The following is a 25,007-nucleotide window of genomic DNA, read 5'->3' on the forward strand; positions in this document are numbered from 1 at the left end:
ACAGAAAACTATAAAGTACTCATGAAAGAAACTGAGGAAGACACAAAGAAATGGAAAAATGTTCCATGCTCCTGGATTGGAAGAATAAATATTGTGAAAATGTCTATGCTACCTAAAGCAATCTACACATTTAATGCAATTCCTATCAAAGTACCATCCATTTTTTTCAAAGAAATGGAACAAATAATCCTAAAATTTATATGGAACCAGAGAAGACCACGAATAGCCAAAGGAATATTGAAAAAGAAAGCCAAAGTTGGTGGCATCACAATTCCGGACTTCAAGCTCTATTACAAAGCTGTCATCATCAGGACAGCATGGTACTGGCACAAAAACAGACACATAGATCAATGGAACAGAATAGAGAGCCCAGAAATAGACCCTCAACTCTATGGTCAACTAATCTTCGACAAAGCAGGAAAGAATGTCCAATGGAAAAAAGACAGCCTCTTCAATAAATGGTGTTGGGAAAATTGGACAGCCACATGCAGAAAAATGAATTTGGATCATTTCCTTACACCACACACGAAAATAGACTCAAAATGGATGAAGGACCTCAATGTGAGAAAGGAATCCATCAAAATCCTTGAGGAGAACACAGGCAGGAACCTCTTCGACCTCAGCCGCAGCAACATCTTCCTAGGAACATCGCCAAAGGCAAGGGAAGCAAGGGCAAAAATGAACTATTGGGATTTTATCAAGATCAAAAGATTTTGCACAGCAAAGCAAACAGTTAACAAAACCAAAAGACAACTGACAGAATGGGAGAAGATATTTGCAAACGACTTATCAGATAAAGGGCTAGTGTCCAGAATCTATAAAGAACTTAGCAAATTCAACACCCAAAGAACAAATAATCCAATCAAGAAATGGGCAGAAGACATGAACAGACATTTCTGCAAAGAAGACATCCAGATGGCCAACAGACACATGAAAAAGTGCTCCATATCACTTGGCATCAGGGAAATACAAATCAAAACCACAATGAGATACTACCTCACACCAGTCAGAATGGCTAAAATTAACAAGTCAGGAAATGACAGATGCTGGCGAGGATGTGGAGAAAGGGGAACCCTCCTACACTGTTGGTGGGAATGCAAGCTGGTGCAACCACTCTGGAAAACAGCATGGAGGTTCCTCAAAATGTTGAAAATAGAACTACCCTATGACCCAGCAATTGCACTGCTGGGTATTTACCCTAAAGATACAAACGTAGTGATCCGAAGGTGCACCCGAATGTTTATAGCAGCAATGTCTACAATAGCCAAACTATGGAAAGAACCTAGATGTCCATCAACAGACAAATGGATAAAGAAGATGTGGTATATATACACAATGGAATACTATGCAGCCATCAAAAGAAATGAAATCTTGCCATTTGCGACAACGTGGATGGAACTAGAGGGTATCATGCTTAGCGAAATAAGTCAATCGGAGAAAGACAACTATCATATGATCTCCCTGATATGAGGGAGAGGAGATGCAACATGGGGGTTAAGGGGGTAGGAGAAGAGTAAATGAAGCAAGATGGGATTGGGAGGGAGACAAACCATAAGTGACTCTTAATCTCACAAAACGCACTGAGGGTTGCTGGGGGGAGGGGGGTTGGGAGAAGGGGGTGGGGTTATGGACATTGGGGAGGGTATGTGCTATGGTGAGTGCTGTGAAGTGTGTAAACCTGGTGATTCACAGACCTGTACCCCTGGGGAAAAAAATACATGTTTATAAAAAATAAAATTTAAAAAAAAAAAGAATAAACAGGAATTATAAATACAGTCACTTTAGAGGTCTCAGCACTAGAATTTTTAAACATATAGAAAAAAATGGTTTCCATTTATGTGTATGTATACACACACACACACACACATACACACACACATTTTTTTCACCAACACTAACCCAAAGGAAAAAAATTTGAAGGGAAAAATCTAAAAAGTAAAATCAACCATGATTAATATCAAGTAAAGACCAAAAACTTTTTTCTATACTAAAGAAGTAAGGTATTTCTAAACTATTTCAAAGTAAAGAAACTAAGGAAATCTCCCTAATTATTTTACATAAGACAGTATAACACTGACATGAATACCTAACAAAGTATGCATATGAGAAAACTAGAGGGAACTCTTACTTATGAATATCAACCCAAAAATCTTATGCAAGAATGGTATTTAGAAATTTTTTTCAACAATACATTAGCAACATTAACTCAAGTAGAGGTCCATTCCTCCAATGAGACAGAAAGGTAGTAGGAAATCTGTTAATAAGTCACAGACAAAATGTGATCATCTCAATAGACTGTGACAAAATATATACTTCTAATGAAAGAAAAATTAAGCTCCATAAAGAATGCCTTCTGAACCTTATCCATGTGTGTGTAGATGTATGTGTGTGCAGGCAGGTACATACCCTCCTTTGCAGATAAACGGAGTGTGCAAAACATTACAATTCAGCAAGTTAGTTAAGAAGACATCAGTCAAGTGAGTTTCTAAAGTAATTGAAACCTACACAGAGAATTATAGGGAAGTTCATCACAATACAGTTGATAATAGCAAAATCCTGGACACAGCCTGACTATGGGCTAAGTCAATGGCACATCCCTTCAGTAGGCTAGTGTACATCCACTAAAACCATCATTTACTGCCAAGAAGATATGCCCGCAATACAGAAGACCATTCAAACAAATGCTATAAAGGAATATTGATCATACAATCCCATTTTTGTGAAATACACACACACACACACACACACACAATGTAAGTACATGCATACCATGAAGAAACCATGTTTTTCCAGAATACTCCTTGGAGAATGAGAACAGCCTCTGTGAACTATATCCTGATAAGTCCCTGGGACAGAAGCACAGACCCTAAAGAACATTGGTAAGGGTGGGACCGCCTTGCCAGTTCAATATAGGACATGGTCTTATTTTAAAATAGGAAGAAAGATGAATAAAGCCGGTGGAGGGGGCATCGTGCTCTGGGGTGTGCTCCTTCACAAAGACCCCTGAAGCCATAATAACTTCCATTATAAAAAAAAATCACAAATGCTGAATAAGAACGGCAGTTTGTATTCACCTGTAAGGAAGTGAACTTCTGTGGCCAATATATTATGTAACCTTAGACAGACAGAGGATATTGAAAAAGCATGAAATGGGAAACACTGTCTCCAAATAATCCCCCAGAATGTACAGACATCAAAGAGGCCATAAGCCTGTCTCAATCCCTGGCACTGGCATCTGGACCAAGCTAACTAAGCCTTCAAGAGAGGAGGCCCTAACTGATACCATAGTGGTGCAGGGTTTGCACGGGTGTGAACCCACAGTGCTTCAGTAGGTGTGTGCACGTGGGTGTGTGAAGTGTTTCATGTGTGTATAATGTTAAACCTGGATTCAAAGAAATATTTTTAAAAGGTCCTACAATACCACGGGTGGTTACATTTTTAACATGGTTTCCACCCTTTTGTAGTAACTATCGAATTTTTATAATAGAGCATTAATTTTAAAATCAAATAATACAATACAAAGTTACCTTCTTTTCAAGAAGAAAAGGTGAAACTACATCATTGGTATGGATAGCTGCTGCTGGATGTCTCAAGAGTGCAAAACCACAATGGCAACTTATATAATTTAGTTTCATGATGCTTCAAGACGAAGGTGCAAAAACTCAAGACAAATGTCCTTCCTCATGTAGGACAAGCACACTAAACCCCTTCCAGTCCTCTTCCATTGCTGGCTGATGGGTCTTAAAGATGGTAAAGACCTTTGCTCTTCCATACATCTATATTTATTTAAGAAATAAATAAATTTATTTTATCTACAAAATAATATAAATATCTGGCTCAGTGGGTGGAACGTGTGACTCGATCTCATGTTTGTGGGTTCAAGCCCCATGCTGGGTGTACAGAGTGCTTAAAATAAAAATCTTTTAAAAAAATGAATGTAAATGCATCAGGCACCAGAGCTGGCCCTTGTGAGTATGAACTTGAATAACATGTGAATATAATACAATGGTTGAGGCTCTTCTTCTAGCATATTGTAAGTTCTTTTCTATTTGACACTGTCTTATTACACCTCTGTACATTGCCTGAAATTTGGAAGGTATGTTATTTCTCACTATAGTGAATGGATAAGCAGCATCCAGTCTCTTATGGAATAAGAATATTCCTGGTTAAGTACAGTACGATTTAAATATGATGAAAACAATTCAGACTGGGCTCTAGAAAGGGAAGTGGTAGTTCACAGAACCATTTTTTTAATGTTGAATAACTAAATCTCTGAATTTTTATCCCATCAGAAGATGAAATGCAAGTAATATTGGTGGTCAGTTGAAAAATGATGATTGTAGGGGCACCTGGGTGGCTCAGTCGTTAACTTGTCTGCCTTTGGCTTGGGTCATGATCCCGGGGTCCAGGGATTGAGCCCCGCATTGGGCTCCCTGCTCGGCGGGAAGTGAGCTTCTCCCTCTCCCACTCCCCCTGCTTGTGTTCCCTCTCTAGCTGTGTCTCTCTCTGTCAAATAAATAAAATCTTTTTAAAAAAGTGGTGATTGTAAAGAATACTCCATCCTGCATTTTCTTATTTGTATTGTAACATCCCTATGTCCTCATGCTTTGGTGTCTTTAAGCTCCAAGACTCATAACTTCTCAATATACTCAAAGAATCAGGAAACTACAAATAGATTAAGATATAAAATCTTCCAAGAAAACTCTCACTTTTTTTTTTAAGATTTTATTTATTCATTTGACAGAGAGAGATCACAAATAGGCAGAGAGTTAGGCAGAGTGAGAAGGGAGGAAGCAGGCTCACCGCTAAGCAGAGAGCCCGATGTGGGGCTCAATCCCAGGACCCCAGGATCATGACCTGAGCCGAAGGCAGAGGCTTTAACCCACTGAGCCACCCAGGTGCCCCGAAAACTCTCACTTTTAAAATTTATTTATCAAATACGAATTACCTGCTTTGCATCTGGCACTACTCCAGGTCTAAGAGATACAGCAGAAAATCAAATGAGCTTCTCTCCTTTGGAGTTTACATGTGAAGTCTGGGAATACTAATAATTCTAGCACAAATGAGGGACCAAAGAACTAGAATCCACAAAGATTTTTTTTTTTAATTTTCAGATTAACAAGTTGTTGTTCCTAAGTCCTGAAAACCCAAAACACCAAAAATAAACAAGCAAAAACTCCAGAATGTTGTTGAAAAATTTAAGAGTGGTGTGCCATGGAAACTTCTTGGGAAGCATGAGGAAGGGTCCCTGTTATTTGGGAATTTTGTGAACTCAGGTTTGATGACCCTGCCCAGGAAGTGGACAGAGTAAGAGAAGCAATGAAAAACTGCTTTGCATGCACTGGCCTCATGACTGCGTTGGGCCAAGAATGCGTGAGCATTTCTCATGGATCCTGGGGGAGAGCATCTCTGTGGACTCGTCCTGAGTAGAGCCATCAGGAGAGCCATCAGGAGCAGCAGGTTGACTTCAGGAAAAAGACGCTGGAGGTCGACTACTAGCTGTACATGGCCAAGCAAGGAGCTACCAACAGCCATCCAGAACCAAGCTGCAGGTATCCTGTCGCATGAGCAGGAACTCAGCTAAAGACCTCTAACATGCAAGCCGGAAAAAGTCAACTCCTTGCTAGTCCCTCCAATCCCCCACCACCAGAGATGAGAGCTTTAACCTTCTGGCTAGAGCCAGAAAAGAGGCAGCCACACAGCCAAGTAAAAACTGTGCTATCTTCTCCCCTCCCTCTCTACCGTCATCAGGAGGCAATCAGCTGGCTCGTGCAGGGGAAGGTAAGTAGAGACCGCAGTGTGTTCCTGCTTGTGGGGCTCACAGGGGAGCCAAGACTTTAAAGGCAGGCAATTCTAATTCCAGAGTTCATACTCAGGTCCAGTCTGTGCCGCTCCAGCCCCTCCCCCCACCGCCATCAGTCTCTTCCTGCTGGAACCCCTGACCTAGAAGAGATTACCAGGGGTGGGCTCCTGGCCAGGTCTATCAACAGATTAAGAAGACATCTCACAAAATAGGTTACAAAGTGCATTTCCATTAAAAAAGGATTAGTGACTGTCACAGTCATTTCGTAGAAAAGTGATTATTACCAGGTTAAAAAGAAAAAATGTGTTTTGTTTATAAAATGTCTTGCAGGATTTCCTGAAGGATAATAAGGAAACATCTGTATGTGCAGATGCCAAAATAATCCCTGGTATGAGCAAGTTTGAAGCAATGCCCTCCTCTAACATCTCCTGGCTACCTCCCCTAGTGTTTTACAGCATTTCGGAAGATCTGCCTCCTTAGGACCCCAGGAGAATGTCCCAGATGTGCTCAAATCCTTCATCATGGTTCCCTATCCAAGTGTTAACATATTCAATAAAAGGTAACTTCCACCTTCCTGAGAGGGCCAGGTTTTTTGCTGTTTGTTCTATCCTTTGAATCCTCATGAGTATTCATAGACAGAGTTTGCCAAAGGGCCATTTCTCAGACATCTTTAGAAAACCATCCTGCCTTGCAAGCTTCCTACAGATTAACTGTGTGGATTTCACAAAAGACACATGGAAGGAAGCCACAGCAACGCTTTCAAACTATGAATGCTGGCGTCTCAGATTCCTCCACATGGCAGGCTCATAAATCTACTTTTATCATTCTCTACCTAAAACACATATTAAATATATCCATGTCAAATTTTAAAATTGTTATAGATTATCATTCCCACCTGCTCTCTCCATGCTAAATACACCTACTGAAGAAAAAAGAAGGCGGCGTATTTCCACACAGGAAGCCAAGACAGGGTCAACTGTCTACCTGGTTGGAAGCATGGGAAGAAGGCTTAATAAATTTGGAGTGAATGAAACTTGAACCCAACTTCCGATAGTTGGGTAAGGAAGGACTGTGGGGTATAAATGTGTTATGAACTCCAAATATTACTGCAGATCTGATACTTTTGTAGACAGACTGAAATATATCCTCGTGTAGAGATGGTTACTTATAATCACACTGACTTTAATAAAAATCACTGGCAGCAAATGATTCTCAAATCAACCTAAAAATGTATTCATTTTTTTCTAATCATGGTATCAGTGTTCACTACAATAAATAGAGAAAATCAAGAGTAGCCAAAGAAATATTTAAGCCACAAAATCTCTCATCGTTCTATTTACCTCAAATGACCACTAGTGAACCTACCATGTATATATTGAAAGAGATCTTCTTTACATGCATGCACTGAATTATAAACATTCTACTTCTTCAGTCAACTGGAATTCATGTACTAACTTTCCCTTCCATCCTCAGTTGTGTAACATTACACATTTATGTTAATGACTTTTTCAATTATAGAAGTAATGTGTGTAAACACAGTAAGAATGCATAATAGAACACACACAAAAAGTAAAAGATCTGTCCCCCAAAAAGTAGCCACCTAGCAGTTTTCTGTGCATCCTTCCAGAAATATCCAGGGTGTATACGAATGTATCTTTTTCTGCATAATTCTAATACAATGCAACTGGAATCTCCATGGGCACACAATGTTCCTCTTGCTTTTTTTTTTTTCTTTTTTCCACTTAATACCATATCCTAGATGGCCATGCTAGAAAAGGACAGCAATCTGGCCTGTCTTATACAATTTCCCCAATGATGCATTTATCTCAATTTTCAATGATAACACAGTACTACACTATTACTTTTGTAACCAATCCCCTGTTGATAGAAAAATAGTTTTCAATTTTATGTACTCTATAAATAATTTTGCAGTGGACAACCTTCCCACACTTGTGCAAATATATCTCTAGAATACATATCTTAAAGTAGGATTTCTAGAGTAAAAGGAAACACATTTCAAGTGTGATGTGTACTGCCAACCAAAGTTTGTTTTAAATTCCACTAATTTACACTCCCACCAAAAACATATTACCAAGTTTTTCCCCAATAACAGGTGTTATCAAATTTTTTATCTCTGCTAAGCTAATAAATGAAAAATGATCCTTACTCATCATCTTAATTTACAGTTATTGGTCATGTTGAGAATCTTTTATTATTTGTTTTTCTGGAAACTACTGTCTCATCTTTTGTCCATTTTTCCATCAGGTAATAGTTCCTTTTCTTATGGATTTATGAAAACTCCATATATTAGAGAAACTGAGCCTTTGTCTTTGATATAGATGGCATATTTTACAAAATTCCCACCTGTTTTTTATTTTTAGTATCATTTATCATAAATATTTTAATTTTTATGTAGTCAAATTTATCAATTTCGTATTAATCACTTACTAACATCATTTAACAATAACTTGCATCAAGATGGTCAAGGCAGTAAAGTCAGTAACTGCACAACATCATGGCTAGCTTTGTTATATGCATTGTGTGTCTCTTACTGAACCATTAATTCCATGGCAGCAGGGACTATATCCTGGTCACAGCTGACCCTCACTGCCCAGATTAGGGCATCTTGGACAGCAAGCCCTCAATCTTTTGAACAGATTGGACTCCTATTAAAATCCAGATTGACTGGACTCCAAGTCCATGTTCTCCCAACATGGCGTGGTTTCTGTTACAGAGGATACCCTTTGAGAGGACGGTAAGAGGAACAAAGATTCAAGACCCTTGGGAAATAATGAACAAAATGGAAAAAGAAGCTTCCTGAAGAGCGATATTAAGAGAGAGAGAGAAAGACAGAGACAGAGACAAAGAGGTATGTGTGGGGGATTAACAAAAACTCTTACTATATTTAAGCCATAAACATCATCATTAAGGGAGAATTATAGCCATGTACAGGTAATATGTATAACACAGGTATCACTCACTACGCGCCTGGTGTTCTCAGTACGTCACATCACCTTGGGGGATTGCATGATAAACTTCCGGAGCAGGCACTCTAGATTCAGTGTTGCAGATGAAGAAATGAACTGTAAGTTTAGTCATCTGTTCAAGGTCATACAAGTAGGACAGCTTTAATTTTGAAACCTTGTGGCTTAAAGAAGGGTCATTTTCTCAGACTGTTGCCTATGGATTAAAGATTAAGTCTTTTTTTTTTTTTTTCAAGAATAAGACACAATGGTGGGGGAGTAGCAGGTGCACTGGTGTGTAACACAGTGACGCAATGACCACGTCTAAGCTATTATAGGAAAATCTAACCTCCCTGGGAATCTCTAATACACTTAATGAATAATTCAAACAAATATTTATTGAGTGCCAACTCTGTTTACACATGGTGCTACGTGGCAGACAAAAGCACTCAGATTAGAATTTAGTCCATAAAACCTTTTGGATGAGTCAAATATCTAAGTTAACATTTGAGTCAGACACTTCAGCATCTTCCCCAGAATTTTCTGCAATGTTCACCTCTGTATGGCAGCCAAGCAATCCAAGGGCTTGGCCCCAGTTCCAGGAGTGAGTCCTTGATCAGTCAGAGCCAGTGTTAGTGAAATTCATATCCTCCCTAGTGTTAGTGAAATTCGTATCCTCCCTTGCAAGAGTGATGAGCTCAGGAAAGACAACAGATACAGTCTGGGCTAATGAGATGAAAAAGGTGATTTGCTAGGGGTTTTAGGAAACAGCATGCTCTTCCCTAAGAGGTAATTTCCAGGAGCAGCCTCTTTCGTGTTTTGCCTGTCAGAGAGGAAATCTGCAGCAGTGGGAGCTGAGGGCAGCCCACTGAGGCCACACAGGGGAAGTGGGTATTGGAGGAAACTGACCTTTGTGGAAGGCAGAACAAATATAAAGAAGTGGCTTCTGGATACCATGATGAAGCCGTTGAGTACACCCACTGGCCGGCGTCCAGCTCCACAACCCAATAAATGCCCTCCACCAAGTGAGCCACTTTGAGCTGAGGCTGTAATCTGCAAGTGGACATATCCTAAGAGATCCATCATCATTCCACCTGCAACAACTGCTTCTTCCCCCTCCACACTCTGAATAAACCATTTAAAAATCCTATCTTTATCCATGGTCTCATTAAGAATAAAACCATGAAACCGATTCTGATGAGGAATGGTGTTCCCACTCTCCACGTCTCCAGCATTTTGTAGAATTCATTACTACTACTCCATTAGGTTCTAAAACAATGAGATTTAATCCCCAAAGAAGTCATGAAGGTAAAAGGAGTATAAGCTTGAGGGAACATAGCCCAAAATGATAAAACTGAGATGTTGACTTTGCTGGATTAAACTTTTTCTGTGATTTTAGAAAAATCATTAGAGTTGTCTCTGTACATTTTTATTCTTACGGATACATGAACACATGGACCTGTTGAAATGAAAAAAGTACCAGACTATGGAAAGAACTGATACGAAGTTGTCAGTAAGATGTACATTGTCTAGATATTTCCAAAACAACACTGTCTGCACATAATCCTTCCTACCCTCAAACACACACAGATGAAGCACCTCTTGACCTTGAGCATCTAGAATGTCACAGAAAGAATCCCATGTCATAGCAAGTGAAGATGTTAAATTGTGGTGTTAAAACACAACCACACACCAGCCTCTACCAAATACAGAAACTCACCACTGTAATTTCTTCACTGGAAAAGACATGCAGCCTCTAGAATGTGGCATCATAAAATCTTTGTCTTAATGATTTCATGGGTAAAATAATAAATCCAGATTCCTAGAAAGCCTCTGTGGCCTAGTCATGCTCAAAGAAATGCTAGTCAGTGTCACCCCTTATACTAAAAGTATCAAAATACCTGTGTTTAATTTCATTGGCAGATCAAATAGCCCACCTAAAGGGAGCATATTAGAAATGCTAGCAGGCACAGGAGTTCTATTTGCTAAATAGTATTATTAAGTTTTAATGAGTTTCAATTAGATTATAGAGAATTTCTAAATATTTTGATACCTTTCATTCTTCACACACACACACACACACACACACACACACACTAATACCTCGAGACTTCTTTTCTCTACTTAGGGATATACTTTCCTACTTTTCTCTACTTAGGGATATACTTTCCTACTCTATCAGAACTCAATTTATTTAATTAGTCAACCTTTACTGAGTATCTGCCATGTGCCAGACATGGAGTTAAAGGACAGAGATGCAAAAATCAGAGAAGCTGCCATTCTTGCCCTGGAGATCATAGGCACCTATGTAATTAAAAAATAGGTAAGTGTTATAACACAAGTAAATACTAAGTGCCAAGAAAGCAGAGAGAGAGAGAGAGGAGGAGGAGGAACTGTTCAATCATGCTACAGAGTTAGAAAAAATGTCAACACTAACTTCAAAAAAGTCATGCATGAACTGAGCCTCGAAGCATATACAGGAATTTTGGAAAAGAGGGGAGTAGGAAAATGTTACCGAAGCATGGACAGGGCACTCAGAAATGGGTACAGCTAGAGAAAAGGGAAAGAGAGTGGCAAAGATCAGGCTGGAGGCGTTTACCAGGACCTCACATACCAGGCAAAGCACATTAAACTTCACTATCTGGAATGATGCGAAAAGGTAAGAAATTTCTAAATGGAAGAGATGTGCAGTCACAGTGTATCAGATGAGTCTGGGATTTTGTAACTGAGGGTGAGTGAAGACAGAGGTCATTCTCCATTGGTCTCTTGTTTTTGCATGTTTTGTAAAGGAGCCACTGAAAGCCTTTCTTATAGGCTTTATTTTCAAGGATATTTGTAGCAAGCAGCCTTAGATGATGATGATGTCTCCATCCAAAGCAAAAGGGCGGGCAGGTGTATTTCCAGTGTAACTGAATTGGACTCCCTAAGCTCACAATTCTTTTCCTGTGACTCAATCCACTGCATGTCAACTGTCCCCTTCATACTGTCCTACAAGAAGTGGGATTTGAAGAATTGGCCTTCAAATGCTGATATTTTGGCTTCATCCACTGCTTTGAGAAATAAACTATTTTTCTTTAACCTCATTGGAGGTCAGCTCACTAGCTTCCAAGTTCATAGTTCCTAACAAGAGACAAGTGAAAGCTAGTTGAATAGCCCAGGCCAAAAATACTAAGGACGTAGGTTTGCATACAGTCAATAGGAATGCAGCACCAAACACCACAAGCATTTCTTCATTTACCTCAAGCACACCTAGAAGGTGCAAATGCAAATCTCAAAAAGACTACAGAAGGTGAAGGGGAAGGCTCCTGACAAGATTCTTGTGAGGGAGAAAGAGGGGTCTTGTGGGACTAACCTGAGAATCGGAGAGGAAATATTTGATGCATATTCACACAGAGGTCCCTCACCCACAAACTCACACCCTCGAAGACTCCCCTCCATAAATCAGAGATTTGGCCACATTCCACACTCCAAGATGGATGTAAGTACAACAACATCACTTGGCTTTAAGCGCAACAACAATAAACACCAAAAGCCTCGATGAAGAAGCTTATCGTGAAACTACATTACCTGCTATGTGATCATTTGAAATAGATGTGAGTCAGCTGCCTTGAAAACCGTCATACTTCTTACCTAGCAACTCATAGAGAGAATTCAGAATCGACTTCCAGGACTCGCCGGCTTCTCTCCCGGCGACATCAGCAAAGTGGGCCGCGCTGCTGTACACGTGCAGCCTGTCTATACACTCGAGCACGAGGTTGATCATTCCCTGGAAGGTTAATACAAATTACCATAAGAAACTGTGATTCTGTTCACAGACCAAAAAAAATGCTAGGTTGATTCATTAAAAAAAAAGTCTGGCTTAAAGTAAGACTGTTAATCATGAAGAAAATTGAGGTCTTATTATTTAAATGTCAGGAAGAAAAACACCTGTATGTGAAATAAAATGTTCTTGACATAATTCAAGTGGTTTTTAAATCCTGAGGGCTATTCTCAAACAGAAGCAGAAGAACAATAGAAAGGTACGTGCTTTCTACTTCGATTTGCAAGGTTTACGAGTAGATTAATGGATCAGTCACAACTGTATTGTACCATGAGTAAATGAAGAGGTTCAGAGAAGGCCACCACAAGATATGCCACTTTGGCACAAGGATTATTTGGAGCTGAAGGCAGTTGAGAAAAAGCAGACACAAGAAAAATTCTCTGCCCTTTTTCCTCCTCCAAGAAGGACAGAAGATGTTAATCATAAGAAACAAGGCCCAACTTCTATCAGCCCAGAATCTTCACAGATGAAGCTACATAACTTTACTAACTCACCCTTAACTTCCACTAAGTTCCCCCAGGTATTCCCTTTCCCACAATTTACTGCCCCTAGAAGCTCAAAACTCCTTTCCTTTATCTCTTTCCTTTTCTACAAATTTACTGTCCTTCTGTTAAGATGCTGTATAAGCCTGAGTTCTAACCACTCCTTTGAGTTGCTCATCGCTGAGTGCTCCCATGGGTATGTGTAATTCACATGTTAATACATCTTGTTTTCTCTTAAATATCTGTCTTTCGTCACTCTAATCTGCAGGACCCCAAGCAATGAACCTAAGAGAAGTAGAGGAAAATGACTTATTTTCCTCTATTAGAAAAGCATAAGACCTAAGAAACTTTGTTGTTAGGACAGGCATCATTATGATCATAATCATTATCATTATTTTTAATATTAAATGAAAGATCTAATAAATGAAGAAAAGCTCATGACAAGAGATCTTTAAAGCAGGTAAAATGCATTATAGAGCTTTGTAAGATGCTGCCTACATTTGAACTAATGTTTTTATTATTATTGCTAGATCAAAGTTGCCAAAATGAACCAAAGCATATAAAAGGAGGAGCTAGTTCAAGTTGACTGATCAAGGGAACCTCTTTCTCACAGAGTTGTAAGAGGCACTAGGAACATGTGCCCATTTCTAGGTCCCCATCTATGCCGTCTTCCATGAGAAATGGAAAAAAAAAAAATCCAAATCAATACTTCAAAATTTCACACCCTAGTATTTCATTTTAGTTTTTCAGGATACTAAATGAACATAGCATAGTCTAACATTTTGGCACACACCAAATGTAAAGGGCCCACCAAACTACTCCATGTTGTTACTGCTCAGGCTGACCTGCCCTGTGCTTTCATACCACTATGGTCTCTAAGCACATCGGTTTTGTATACAGTAAAAGTCCTCAAAAATTAGTGTGAATTTCAAAGACCTTTGATGGAAAATCAGGAAACGGTTTTAAAGCTAGAAGAATGTAGAGTTAGGGCTTATGGATCTTCAGCAATATTCGGTAACCTGTTTTCTTAGATGCTTTTGCAGAGAAAGTTTTCCTCAGACACATTTATTATTCCACATACAGGGAGCACTGAGAAGAATTCGAGCACCTGCTGAGCTGGCCTGATTTGCTGGCTCACCTCTGACATCCTCCCACTGAAGCTCGTGAATATACGGTACTAATTCCAACACTCATTTCAGGATCGGTAGACCTATCCCTCAGTCCTGTTATTCTGTCTAAGAAATATGGCACTTGAGCTCTTTTTAACTGGAATGCGCATGAAATAAAATCACACACAAAAACTGAACACACATAGAAGTAGTAAGTGGAGTTGCTCTAAGCAGAGAGCCCTGAGCTCTGCCTCTGCAGGTGGCCGCCCTCTCCTGGACAGACTCCCTCCCCGTACAAAGCTTCCTGTGGATCCTCAGGCATGTCCAAGTAGCCTCAAGAACTTCTGGAATAGTCTAAAAACCCTCTTGTTTCTCAAAGCCCGTATTCATTTAGACACTTCAAGATACTGCATTTATATAGCGAACACGAAGTAAACTGCAGTGCAATGAATGATGGGGATGACGGCTGAGCAGACGGCAAACTCAAATGTCTTTAGCCAGGGGAGGGAAGTGTTCCATTTTTTTTTTTTTTTAAGTGAGCACTCTCTGACAGAGAAACAAAACTAATTGCAGAATTCGTCCAAGGCCTGGTTCCCTTATGCCACAGTTGACCTGCTCATCCAACTCAAAATGCAAACCTGTCAGAGAAATTCCCCACAGAGAAGTTGTTTTCCTGAGACAGCAGCATAGAAGAGACGAATATCGGTAGAAACTCACCTCTTCCTGGAAGAGATTCTGCCGGTTCTTCAGAGCTCGCAATCTGTTCTGCTTGTCTTCGTGTTCTAAATGCTCGTCTGGGGGGTGAAAGTAACCAATCAGGTCCTGCAGACTTAGACTCACAGATTCTATAGGAAGGTCCACCGTGGAAGACTTCACTTTCTTGCTGAGCGCATCAAGGCCCCTAAAATAAATAGCAAACATTTCTCTGTATCAGCGATCTGCAATCTTTTTGATTTTTTAGACCACAGAGGATGTTATGCTTTATTCTCTGTCCCTACACCTCTGTAAAAGGAACCCATAAGTAAGGTCCTAGTTTTCCTCAAACAGCAGTAACGAATGTATTCAAATAAAAAATTCTAAACTTGGTCAAGTGTATATGATGCTGTATTAGAACTACAAGCATCAAGAGAAACTCATCTAGACAAAAACCTAGAGGGCCTCAAGAACCAATTCCTACAAAGTCCATGGTCTCAATATTTAGAAACCAGTTGAATTGCATTTTAAAATCACTACGTACACTTCAAGGTTTAAGATGCAGCTTCCCAGCTTCTGATTTCTGACTGTACTTGTTCTGTTTTTTTGTTTGTGGAGAAGGAACTGTTAACTGCTAATGATCAGGGACCCCCACTGACATTCAGAAAATTCCTGCCTGTTTAAAAATACATTCCAGTGATGTTAATTTTTAAAATTTTCTCAATCAGAAAATAATATATTAAAATGCTTTTCTCTTATCTGACAAAAAGTATTTAAAATTGGATTAAGAAATATCGTTTTGCATTTTCTTCAAAGAAAAACATATTACTGGCATATCAATGTGTTAAGTTGGTAAGCTTTCTGAGATTCTGAGTTTTGAAATTCACAGCTTTGAATGTATCTGGAAAGAACTTTAAAATATGGTATCTGTAAATAAAAATTCTTTCAAGATAAGGGATGCCTGCGTGGCTCAATTAGTGAAGCATCTGCCTTTGGCTCAGGTCATGATCCCAGGATCCTGGGATCAAGCCCCACATCGGGCTCTCTGCTAGCAGGGAGCCTGCTTCTCCCTCTCTGTCTGCCCGCCACTCCACCTACTTATGCTCTTTCTCTCTGCCAAATATATAAATAAAATCTTCAAAATAATTTCAAATAAGAAGTTTATTTAAAAAAAACATACAACAGACTCCATAAAATAATGGGAGAAAGCATCTACAATAGTTGATAAAGCGATACTCACATTAGGTATGACAAAATTTAATGCATAAAATATTATACTTCCTTTCCTGTTCTCTGCAACAGCAAAATTATATGGCAATATTTTATTCCAAGGAAATGTTTCTGGCTAATTATGTTTTAGAATTTACAATTTAAAAACAATAAGGGCCTCATAAATGAAAATTAGCTTATCTTTGAATTTACAGTGCTCACAAATATTTAAGCTGCATCATCAATTACATAAAGATTACAAATAATTTTGAAATAGTTGATTTCAGCTTTTTAAAGAGTAGAAATAGGAAAACTGTACAACTTTTCTGAAGTTTTTGTCTGCAATTTCATTACAATCCATTACATGGAACTTATCTATTGCCTAGTTTTATCATCTCTTTAAGTCTTTCTATGCCCCAAAAGTAAGATAAATGACTTTTCAGAAGAAAACTATTTCTCCCCTTCTACAATGAAAATTTATATACAATGATATACTTCTGTTTTAAACATTTTATCTTATTACACTTGAGTTGAATCATAAATATATTTAAAAAGAAGTCAAAGTCAACTCTCACACTAAAGTGAATGAAATTCAAAAGTTATTCATATATAGTATTTACATTTTTTAAAAGATTTTTTTCATTTGAGAGAGAGAGAGCAAGTGCGTGGGCCAAGAACCCATGTGTGTCAGGAGGGTGGTGGGGGAGGGGAGATGGACAAGCAGACTCCCTATTCAGTGTGAGCCAGATAGGAACCTCAATCCCACAACCTGAGATCATGACCCAAGCCAAAACAAATGGCTGTAAACTCAATTGACTGAGCCAACCAGGTGCCCCATCAAATTTAATATCTAAATTTTTAAATGTAAAAGGAAAAAATAAATGTCAGTTTTTAGGTTATTAAGTTGAATATATCTGCTATCTGTAATGTAACCATCAAATTACTTTCTAAAAGCCTCTGTCAGACAAATACTATCCAAGACTCATAAAATTGTTATTTAAGTTTTATAACATCTATTTCCTATGAAGACATTCATCATCTTAATTTATCAAGAACAAAAATATGAAGAGAAAAAAACAAGGTAACCAAAGGTAGTAAAATCATACTATATCAGAGCAAAAGTTAAAGTCATGAATTTCATCTCTACATTTTGTACTTTGAGAATCAAAAATATTACTACTGAATACAAATTCCTCCCTAATATAATTACTTCAAGAATACATTCATTAATATACCTAAAGAAAAAGAAGGTTTTATATGTTTTTCTTGCAGTTGAGAAAAACAGAATCACTTCTCACAACACAAATGCACACACACACACACACACACACACACACCGTTCTGCCACCATCACTACCCTGACCTGGAACACCGAGACCAGAAGGGTGACAAAAAATAAACTGAGGGGCGCCTGTGTGGGTCAGTCAGTTAAGCGTCTGACTCTTGGTTTCAGCTCAGGTCATGATCGCAGGGTCGTGAGATCAAGCCCCATGTCAGGGTCCATGCTCAGTGTGGAGTCTGCATAGAATTCTCTTCCTCTCCCTCTACTCTTTCCCCCATTTGAGCATGCACTCCTGTACTCTCTCTCTCTAAAATAAATGAACTCTTAAAAAGAAATGAAACTACGTAAGAAAACACAAATGAAGAAAAACTAAATGACCTTGACTCTCACTCTAAGAAGTAAAAACAGAAGTCTGCCTATGCATTTTTAAAAATTAGGCTCTTAATAGTAAATAAACCTACATTAATAAAATGGACACTTAAAAAATTACTTTAAAAAATATATAGGTGCCAATATTGTAAAGACATGGAGATTTTAAAGAATCCTGGTGCTTTCATGAATATTATGGAAGGATCAAATTATTTTACTTAAAATAATATACCCTTTAAAATATTCTGTAATTATGTAAAATGTTTTAACATTTCTAAGATACATTAAAGAGCTGTATAAATTCAGGAAGTCCAATAGCTCAGTAAATACTAATGAGCATATAAGTAAAACTCTCATGTATAAAAAACATATGAACATAGTGATTTACATGAACATAGTGTTCACTATGAACATAGTGAACATGTGATTTACACAGGTAAATCACAAAGAAAAATAAAGAAAACTGATCAATAAACATGAAATACCTATTTTCACAATTCTTAAATTCAGCTTAAAAATTATTACAAATACATACATATATATATCTGTATATACACACACACACATAAATTTTTTTCTCATCAAATTGGCAAGTTTAAAGAGACGTATGATACATCCATCACAAGTCAGAATGTATATTGGTATAATGATACCAGGAAACACCCTGACCATGAGCTTGATTTAGTTTGTCGATATGTAACTGTTTCTATTAGGAAGTAGGAAAAATTATTTACTACATGAATCATTTTTAAATACCATTCAAGGAGTGCCTGGGTGATTTAGTTGGTTAAGAATCCGACTTTTGATTTCAGCTGAGGTCATGATCTCAGGGTCATGAGATGGAGCCTTGCATTCGACTCCACACTGGGCATGAAGCCTGCTTAAGATTCTCTCTCTCCCTCTCTCCCTCTCCCCCTCTCCACACCCTTTAAAATCAATACATACATATACACATTCATACAGTTCAAAACTCACAAGTATCTAGGCTTCATTACCCTCAGTATGAAAGGAAATTTAAATAGTTCCAACAAAAGGGTATATTATAGAATAATCCTGAACTATAGCTACAAATTATAAGTTACACACACAATTTGTAAAAATCACATTCCCTTTTTGGAAAGTTTATTTATAAGAAAGACATAAAATCATCTATCATTTTTTAATATGTACTGCCATCCTACCAAATTATAGGTTTACCACCATTGTATATCTTAGACTTATATATTTGTAGACCCGATAAGGAAACTGAAATAAAATGTCAAACAACTACTACAACAAAAGAAAATGTACCTTATAAATCTATTGAAAAGGAAGACGGTACTCCGGATGACTCGCGCAGTCCGCGATTCTTCATGCTGAGATCTAGATAAATTCAAGCCATCATCCATGTGACCTTCGTGATGCATAATAGCCTGTAGAAATGCAGAAATAACACCATTACTCCCATCTCCTTTCTAAATGGGTGTTAAGAAGATGTGCACTCCAAAGGTAAGTCCTAACAATAAATAGAATCAAAAAGGAGGTATAAGGGGCGGTAAGCTGATATGTCCATTTAAAATAATGAGCGCAGGTTTCTTACAAACCACTCACCCAATATATTGAGTTTTTCTTTTAAAGATGAGACAGTAAATGGGCTGAACAAGAGAGACACCAGAATGTTCTCACGCATCTATGTTCAATGACTGAACTACAATCTAAGCAAACTCTGAACAAAGCAGTAAAGGAAAACATTGCATTGGTATACTAGTTAGATGGCAGTTCTGAACACAGACTGAGTTGATAAGTACTGATCATTGTTCCTAAGGCATTTAACTTCTTTTAAAAATGCAATTTTACTAGTTTTGTTAGGCTTTATGTTTTTGAGCTTTCTATGAAACTAATAACATAAATGTAGAAATCTTAGATGAACAGCTGAATAAAGGCTCCGTGCCGCCAACACTCCAACCAAGAAAGAGAACATTATAGTACCTTAAAGTCTGCCCTAGTGCTCCCTTACTGTCCCCATCCTCCACACTGCTCTCCACCTTCCCAACTCTTCATAGCAAAGGTCAGTCGTGTGCTACACATAAATGGGACTATGTGTATCTAGCATCCTTCACTCAGTGCTTGTTGCAAGACATTTCGGCACATCTAAACAGGTGTACTGAACTAAAATTAATAACTAGAATTAAAATTATACACTATCTAGAAAGTAAAGAGGAACTCCTTAGACCAAAATCAATGAGACAGAGCTATGTCTGTATTCAAAGTCAACTTTGTAGCCTTAAATGTCTTCATTGACAAAGGAAAAAAATGATTAAAATGAGGGAACATATTAACTGTTGTTAAGATCAAACAAAAACAAAGTGGAAAAGTGGAATTAAGGAACATAAAAAGAGGAATTAATGAACTAGAAACCAAATAAAGTGCTAAAAAGGATGAATAACCCAAAATTCGATTCTTCGAGAAGATAAATAGATAAACCTTTCACAAGCCAGGGTAAAGATAAAAATTTTAAGAAGAAAAAAAAAACAAAATAAGATACAAGATACAAAAAGACATTAAAATTGTAGCACTGTCATAAGTCAATACTATTTACAACTCAATGGTGAAAAAGTAACTATCCCAGAGGAAACAGATGGCTTCCTAGTAGATTAAGAATCAAATCAAGTAGGAAAGTTCATGAGATCAACTTACTTAAAAGAGACTAGAAAGGAAGTTTAGGAGTTGATATTTAAAAGATCCCAGGTTTACAAGCAAATGCTAATGAATCTTCAAAGAACAGAAAATTTTCACAGTAAACTGGTCCTGACCAGGGGTCAGGAAACTACGGCCTGTTGCCTTTTTTAGTACAGCCTGTGAGTGTTAAATGAATTTTACATTTTTGTATGGTTGAAAAAGACCAAAAAAGAATATTGTGTGACATATGAAAATTCCATGAAATTCAACTTTCAGTATCCCTAACAAAGAAAAGTTAATTTTAACTCTGAATATATATGTAATAATTCTAAATAAAATATAAATAAGATCTAATAATATTTAAAAAGCATTAAAAACTATGGCCAAATAGGGTTTCATCTAAGCCTTTACAGATTCTTCAATATCGTAATGTCAATTACCTTATTTACCAACAAATTGAAGAACACTAAAACATGATTTATAATTCCTTTAATTGATAAAATTCAGCAATAATTCCCAAGTTTTTAAAAAGCCAGAAAAACAGGAATAGCAGGATATCATTTACATATAAACTATGTCAATTCTCTGTAGGATCTAAGAATGTATAACTTCTGTGAAACAGGAGTGAAGATTCACAATAAGAAAGCACACGAGATGAGCATCCGGAAGAGATGAAAAACAGAAAGCTGACATAAAAAGTGACTGGGGGCGAGACCATGAAATATTACAAGAAAAGTGAAATTTTAAAGGCTCTGAAAGAATTTAAGGATACAAGCACCAAACACAACAAAATGGGTGATTTGGAAGACTCAACTGAGAAGCCGGATCTAGAAACTAGGAAGAAAGGTAAGAATACAGAAAGAGAAGATGGCAAACATGGAGAAGAGGAACAAGCCCATTTTCTGAGAAAGAAACTAACAGAAGGGAAACAGAAACCAAAGATACATTTGTACAATTCTCCCAATTTTAAAAAGACCTACATGTGTGAATTAAAAATTCTTGGTGACAGATGTTTTCAGATTTTCTTAAAAAGGTAATACATTATATAAACTGTATACTATTTGTAATATTCTGGTGTCATCTGTACATTACTCGACAACCAATGAGTTTATATTTCAGCAGCAAAACATGAATATTCACATAATATGGGATATATTAAAGCTATGAATTGTGATTCAAACATCTTTTTTAACTAAGCAAGTTTTTATTTATATAAAGCAACAGAAAGACAGTTTCAAATATATAAAAATCTGGCAAATAAATGACCAACATGCTTTTCTTGAAAATTAAAATGATTTAAGCCACTAGCTAACTGGGAAGTATATAAAACTTAGGAAATCTGGACTGAGAGGTTCTCATATACCATGACCACAATGAAGTCTTCCCCTAAGGATTTAATATAGTAGATGGTTTTCCAAGTGGTAATAAGTCTACCATAGAGACTTTACTGGATTATCTCATCTATGGCCTATAAAGTCTGTCTTCTCTAATTTAAGACTGGTTAGCTTCTCAACACCCTTAGCTTTCTAAAAGGAAAGTTCTATTCTAGCCGATGATGGTGAGTATAAGTCCCACTTCGACTTTAACCCATGGTTAAGGAATAAGACGGCAGAGTAATTATTAAGAACCCCAGCATAACTGCAATGGACGGAAGACAGAGAAAGGACTGATTAAGCAATGATCTTGTGGAATTACCACAGGAAGTAAAGCTCATCCATGATGGGCTTTGAACATGGCAGTCATAAAACCAGAATAGACTGGAGAGAAGTAAGACTGAAGGCAAGCAGACACACTGGTTAAGAGGCTCTAGAAATAGTGCACACAAGGGATGAGAAAGGCTGAACTAGATCTGCAGGGATGTGGTGGACGGAATTACTTTGAGGTCCACTTAGAAGAAAAAATTTCCAGGGTTTGCGTTTTCATTGAATTTAGCAGAATGGGGAAAGGTAATTCTGGGAACTCTTGGTATTTAATTCCCAGACAACATATTTAAAAGACATAAGTAGAGTTTGGTTTAAAATGTTCCTATTTAAAATAAGCCAGAAATCATTTTATTTGCAACTATTTTAATTTATAATAAAAACTATGCCATGAGGTATGTGTTTTAAAAAATTCATTCAGGTGGTACTTGGGCAAAAAAGGACTGAAGAAAATTGTTTAAGCCATATATATAAAGATATATATATATATATAAATATATATATATTATTGTGATTATATGCGTATGTATGTGTATGTATGTGTGTGTGTGTATATATATATATATATATATATATTTTTTTTTTTTTTTTTTTTTTTTTTTGCATTTACCACTTAAGTATAGAGAATGGGGAAATGGCACCTGAAGTTTCTAGTGATCTTCTGATTAAAACTTATTTCTATCTTTGCAAAAATATGACAGAGTCCCTGGGTGGCTCAGCATGTTAAGTGTCCCACTCTTGGTTTCAGCTCAGGTCATGGTCTTTGAGGTCCTGGGATGGAGACCTGCATCAGGTTCTACACTCAGTGGGGAGTCTGCTTGAGATTCTTCCTCCCCGCACCCCCCCAGCTCTCTGTCTCTGTCTCTCTCTCTCAAATAAATACATCTCTAAAAAATGTGCCTCTATGTTACCATTTCTACCTATATTTTTCCCATAACCATTTATTATATTCAACTCTTTTTAAAAAAATATTTTATTTATTTGTTTGACAGAGAGATCACAAGTAGGCAGAGAGGCAGCCAGAGAGAGAGGGGGAAGTAGGCTCCCTGCTGAGCAGAGAGCCTGACATGCGGCTCAATCCCAGGACCCTGAGATCATGACCCAAGCTGAAGGCAGAGGCTTAACCCACCAAGCCACCCAGGCGCCCCTATCATATTCAACTCTTAAAAAAAAAAAAAAAAAAGCTATAATCAAAATGTGGTGCTAGAAAAGAGCTCAAAGAAAGTCATATCTAAGTTAAAAATTTTGCTTTGTTTCCTTTTTCTGTTCCTTGTGATTTATGCAATCATACTTTGAATGTTTACCTTTCTGGTAAATATCAGTGTATAACATTGATACTGCATAGAGTATGCAGTAGGACAAATCCAATAAAATCTCCATCCATAAAATGAAATAAAAAGCCTTGTACAGAACTCATTCCCACTATGACGAGCAATGACAGTATTTATCCTTCGATGTGGTAGTAATTAGAAGGAAGCATGGGGTGGGTGAGAAGGGGTGGCAGAAAGTGTTTCTAAAATATGTAAATTTTTCTAGAGCACACACCAAAGAAAGTTTTTTTTAAAGGTAAAATTTTTTAATTATATATTTGATTTTCCCTAATATATCCAAAATATTATTATTTCAACAAATAAACAGAACAAAGCTGTTAATGAAGAATTTAGCAATCCCTTTTTGTTGTACTTTGCCTTCAAAATCCAGTGTATTTATTTTTTATACTTATTTATTTTTCACACTTATAGAATTATCTTGAGTTGGATACCAAATTATTGGTGAAAATACTTGATTGTTTTAGAATTGATATTTATAGTTGGAAAGGGACATTCACTTACCAAAGTTGTCCCAAAATGCACAAAAATCTAATAACTTAATCAAGTGTACACCTTTAAATTTAAATCAATTAATTACTTAGTGTGCATGAGCTCTCCTGCATTTTAGAGACATAACCCTGGCAGGAGCACGAAGAACAAAGTGAAGGAGGCTGTAGACTGCTAGAATCCAAAAAAGAGTGTATTTCTTACTTTAGTATTTCAAGCCATGATGTGACATCCGGCATTGCTACCTCACAAAAACCAAAGAGATAATTATGGTGGGATTTGACCATTCTGTGTTTAGCAGGTGGCTCAAAGTGTTAGCTACCTCTTGCTCTTTTTGCATATTTTTGTCATACAAAATGGCGGCTATAAACTGCGTGTTTACATAATCTTACCTTACGTTGTATGGATCCCATCCTCACTGATTTCACATCCACAGACTGGTAAGTAAGCCACAGGCCTGTATTTATATGTTGTATATAGCATACTGAGTCTCCATATTTTATTTCAGATGTCCCCATGCCATCAACTTCTTTTCTCACTCCTACATCCAATTTTTCCTAAGAAGAGAAAAGAAAAAAAAAAAGAAGAAGAACAAGATAAGCAAAAGTCCTGAAAATACCAGTATGTCTTGTGTGTGTGTGTGTGTATACATACATATATATACATTTAATACATATATATTTTTAAAAGATTTTATTTTTTCCTAAGAGCAGACAGACAGAGACAGAAGCAAAGGCAAAAGCAGGCTCACTGATGAGCAGGGAGCCCAACGTGGAACTAGATCCTAGGACCCTGGGGTCATGTTCTGAGCCAAAGGCAGATACTTAACCGACTGGCTCACCCAGGTGCCCAAAGTACTAGTTCATATTGAAAGAACTTTGCCTTTTTGTAGCTATGTTCCTTGAAAAATTCAGCAGTCTGACATCCTTTAAAATAATAATGTCAAATATTCTATTCCAGCAGTTCAACTGATACTGAAAATCAAAGTGGGAAATTATTAAGATAAATAAACATACCTTGAATTATTCACACTGGTAGGATATTATTTTGGCCCTAACATAAAATTTTACATTGCTTAAAGGCAAACTTCAAACCAGAGATC

General features: G+C 37.4%; 1 protein-coding gene across 9 annotated transcripts in view; it reads right to left on the reverse strand.

The window, feature by feature from the left end:
• RYR2 (ryanodine receptor 2) overlaps nt 1-25,007 on the reverse strand; it is a 740,314-nt gene that overhangs the window by 334,459 nt on the left and 380,848 nt on the right. For all 9 annotated transcript variants that reach the window (XM_032883093.1, XM_032883091.1, XM_032883088.1 and 6 more), the window contains 4 exons: nt 24,298-24,462; nt 19,021-19,142; nt 14,895-15,078; nt 12,397-12,532 (listed from right to left, as the gene is read on the reverse strand). In XM_032883093.1, the coding sequence (XP_032738984.1) occupies nt 12,397-12,532; nt 14,895-15,078; nt 19,021-19,142; nt 24,298-24,462 (607 nt within the window). The remainder of the gene's footprint in view (nt 1-12,396; nt 12,533-14,894; nt 15,079-19,020; nt 19,143-24,297; nt 24,463-25,007) is intronic.

The sequence above is a fragment of the Lontra canadensis genome, unplaced genomic scaffold (genome assembly GCF_010015895.1).
Source record: "Lontra canadensis isolate GAN:19392208 unplaced genomic scaffold, GSC_riverotter_1.0 scaffold85, whole genome shotgun sequence".
Lineage (NCBI taxonomy): Eukaryota > Metazoa > Chordata > Mammalia > Carnivora > Mustelidae > Lontra > Lontra canadensis.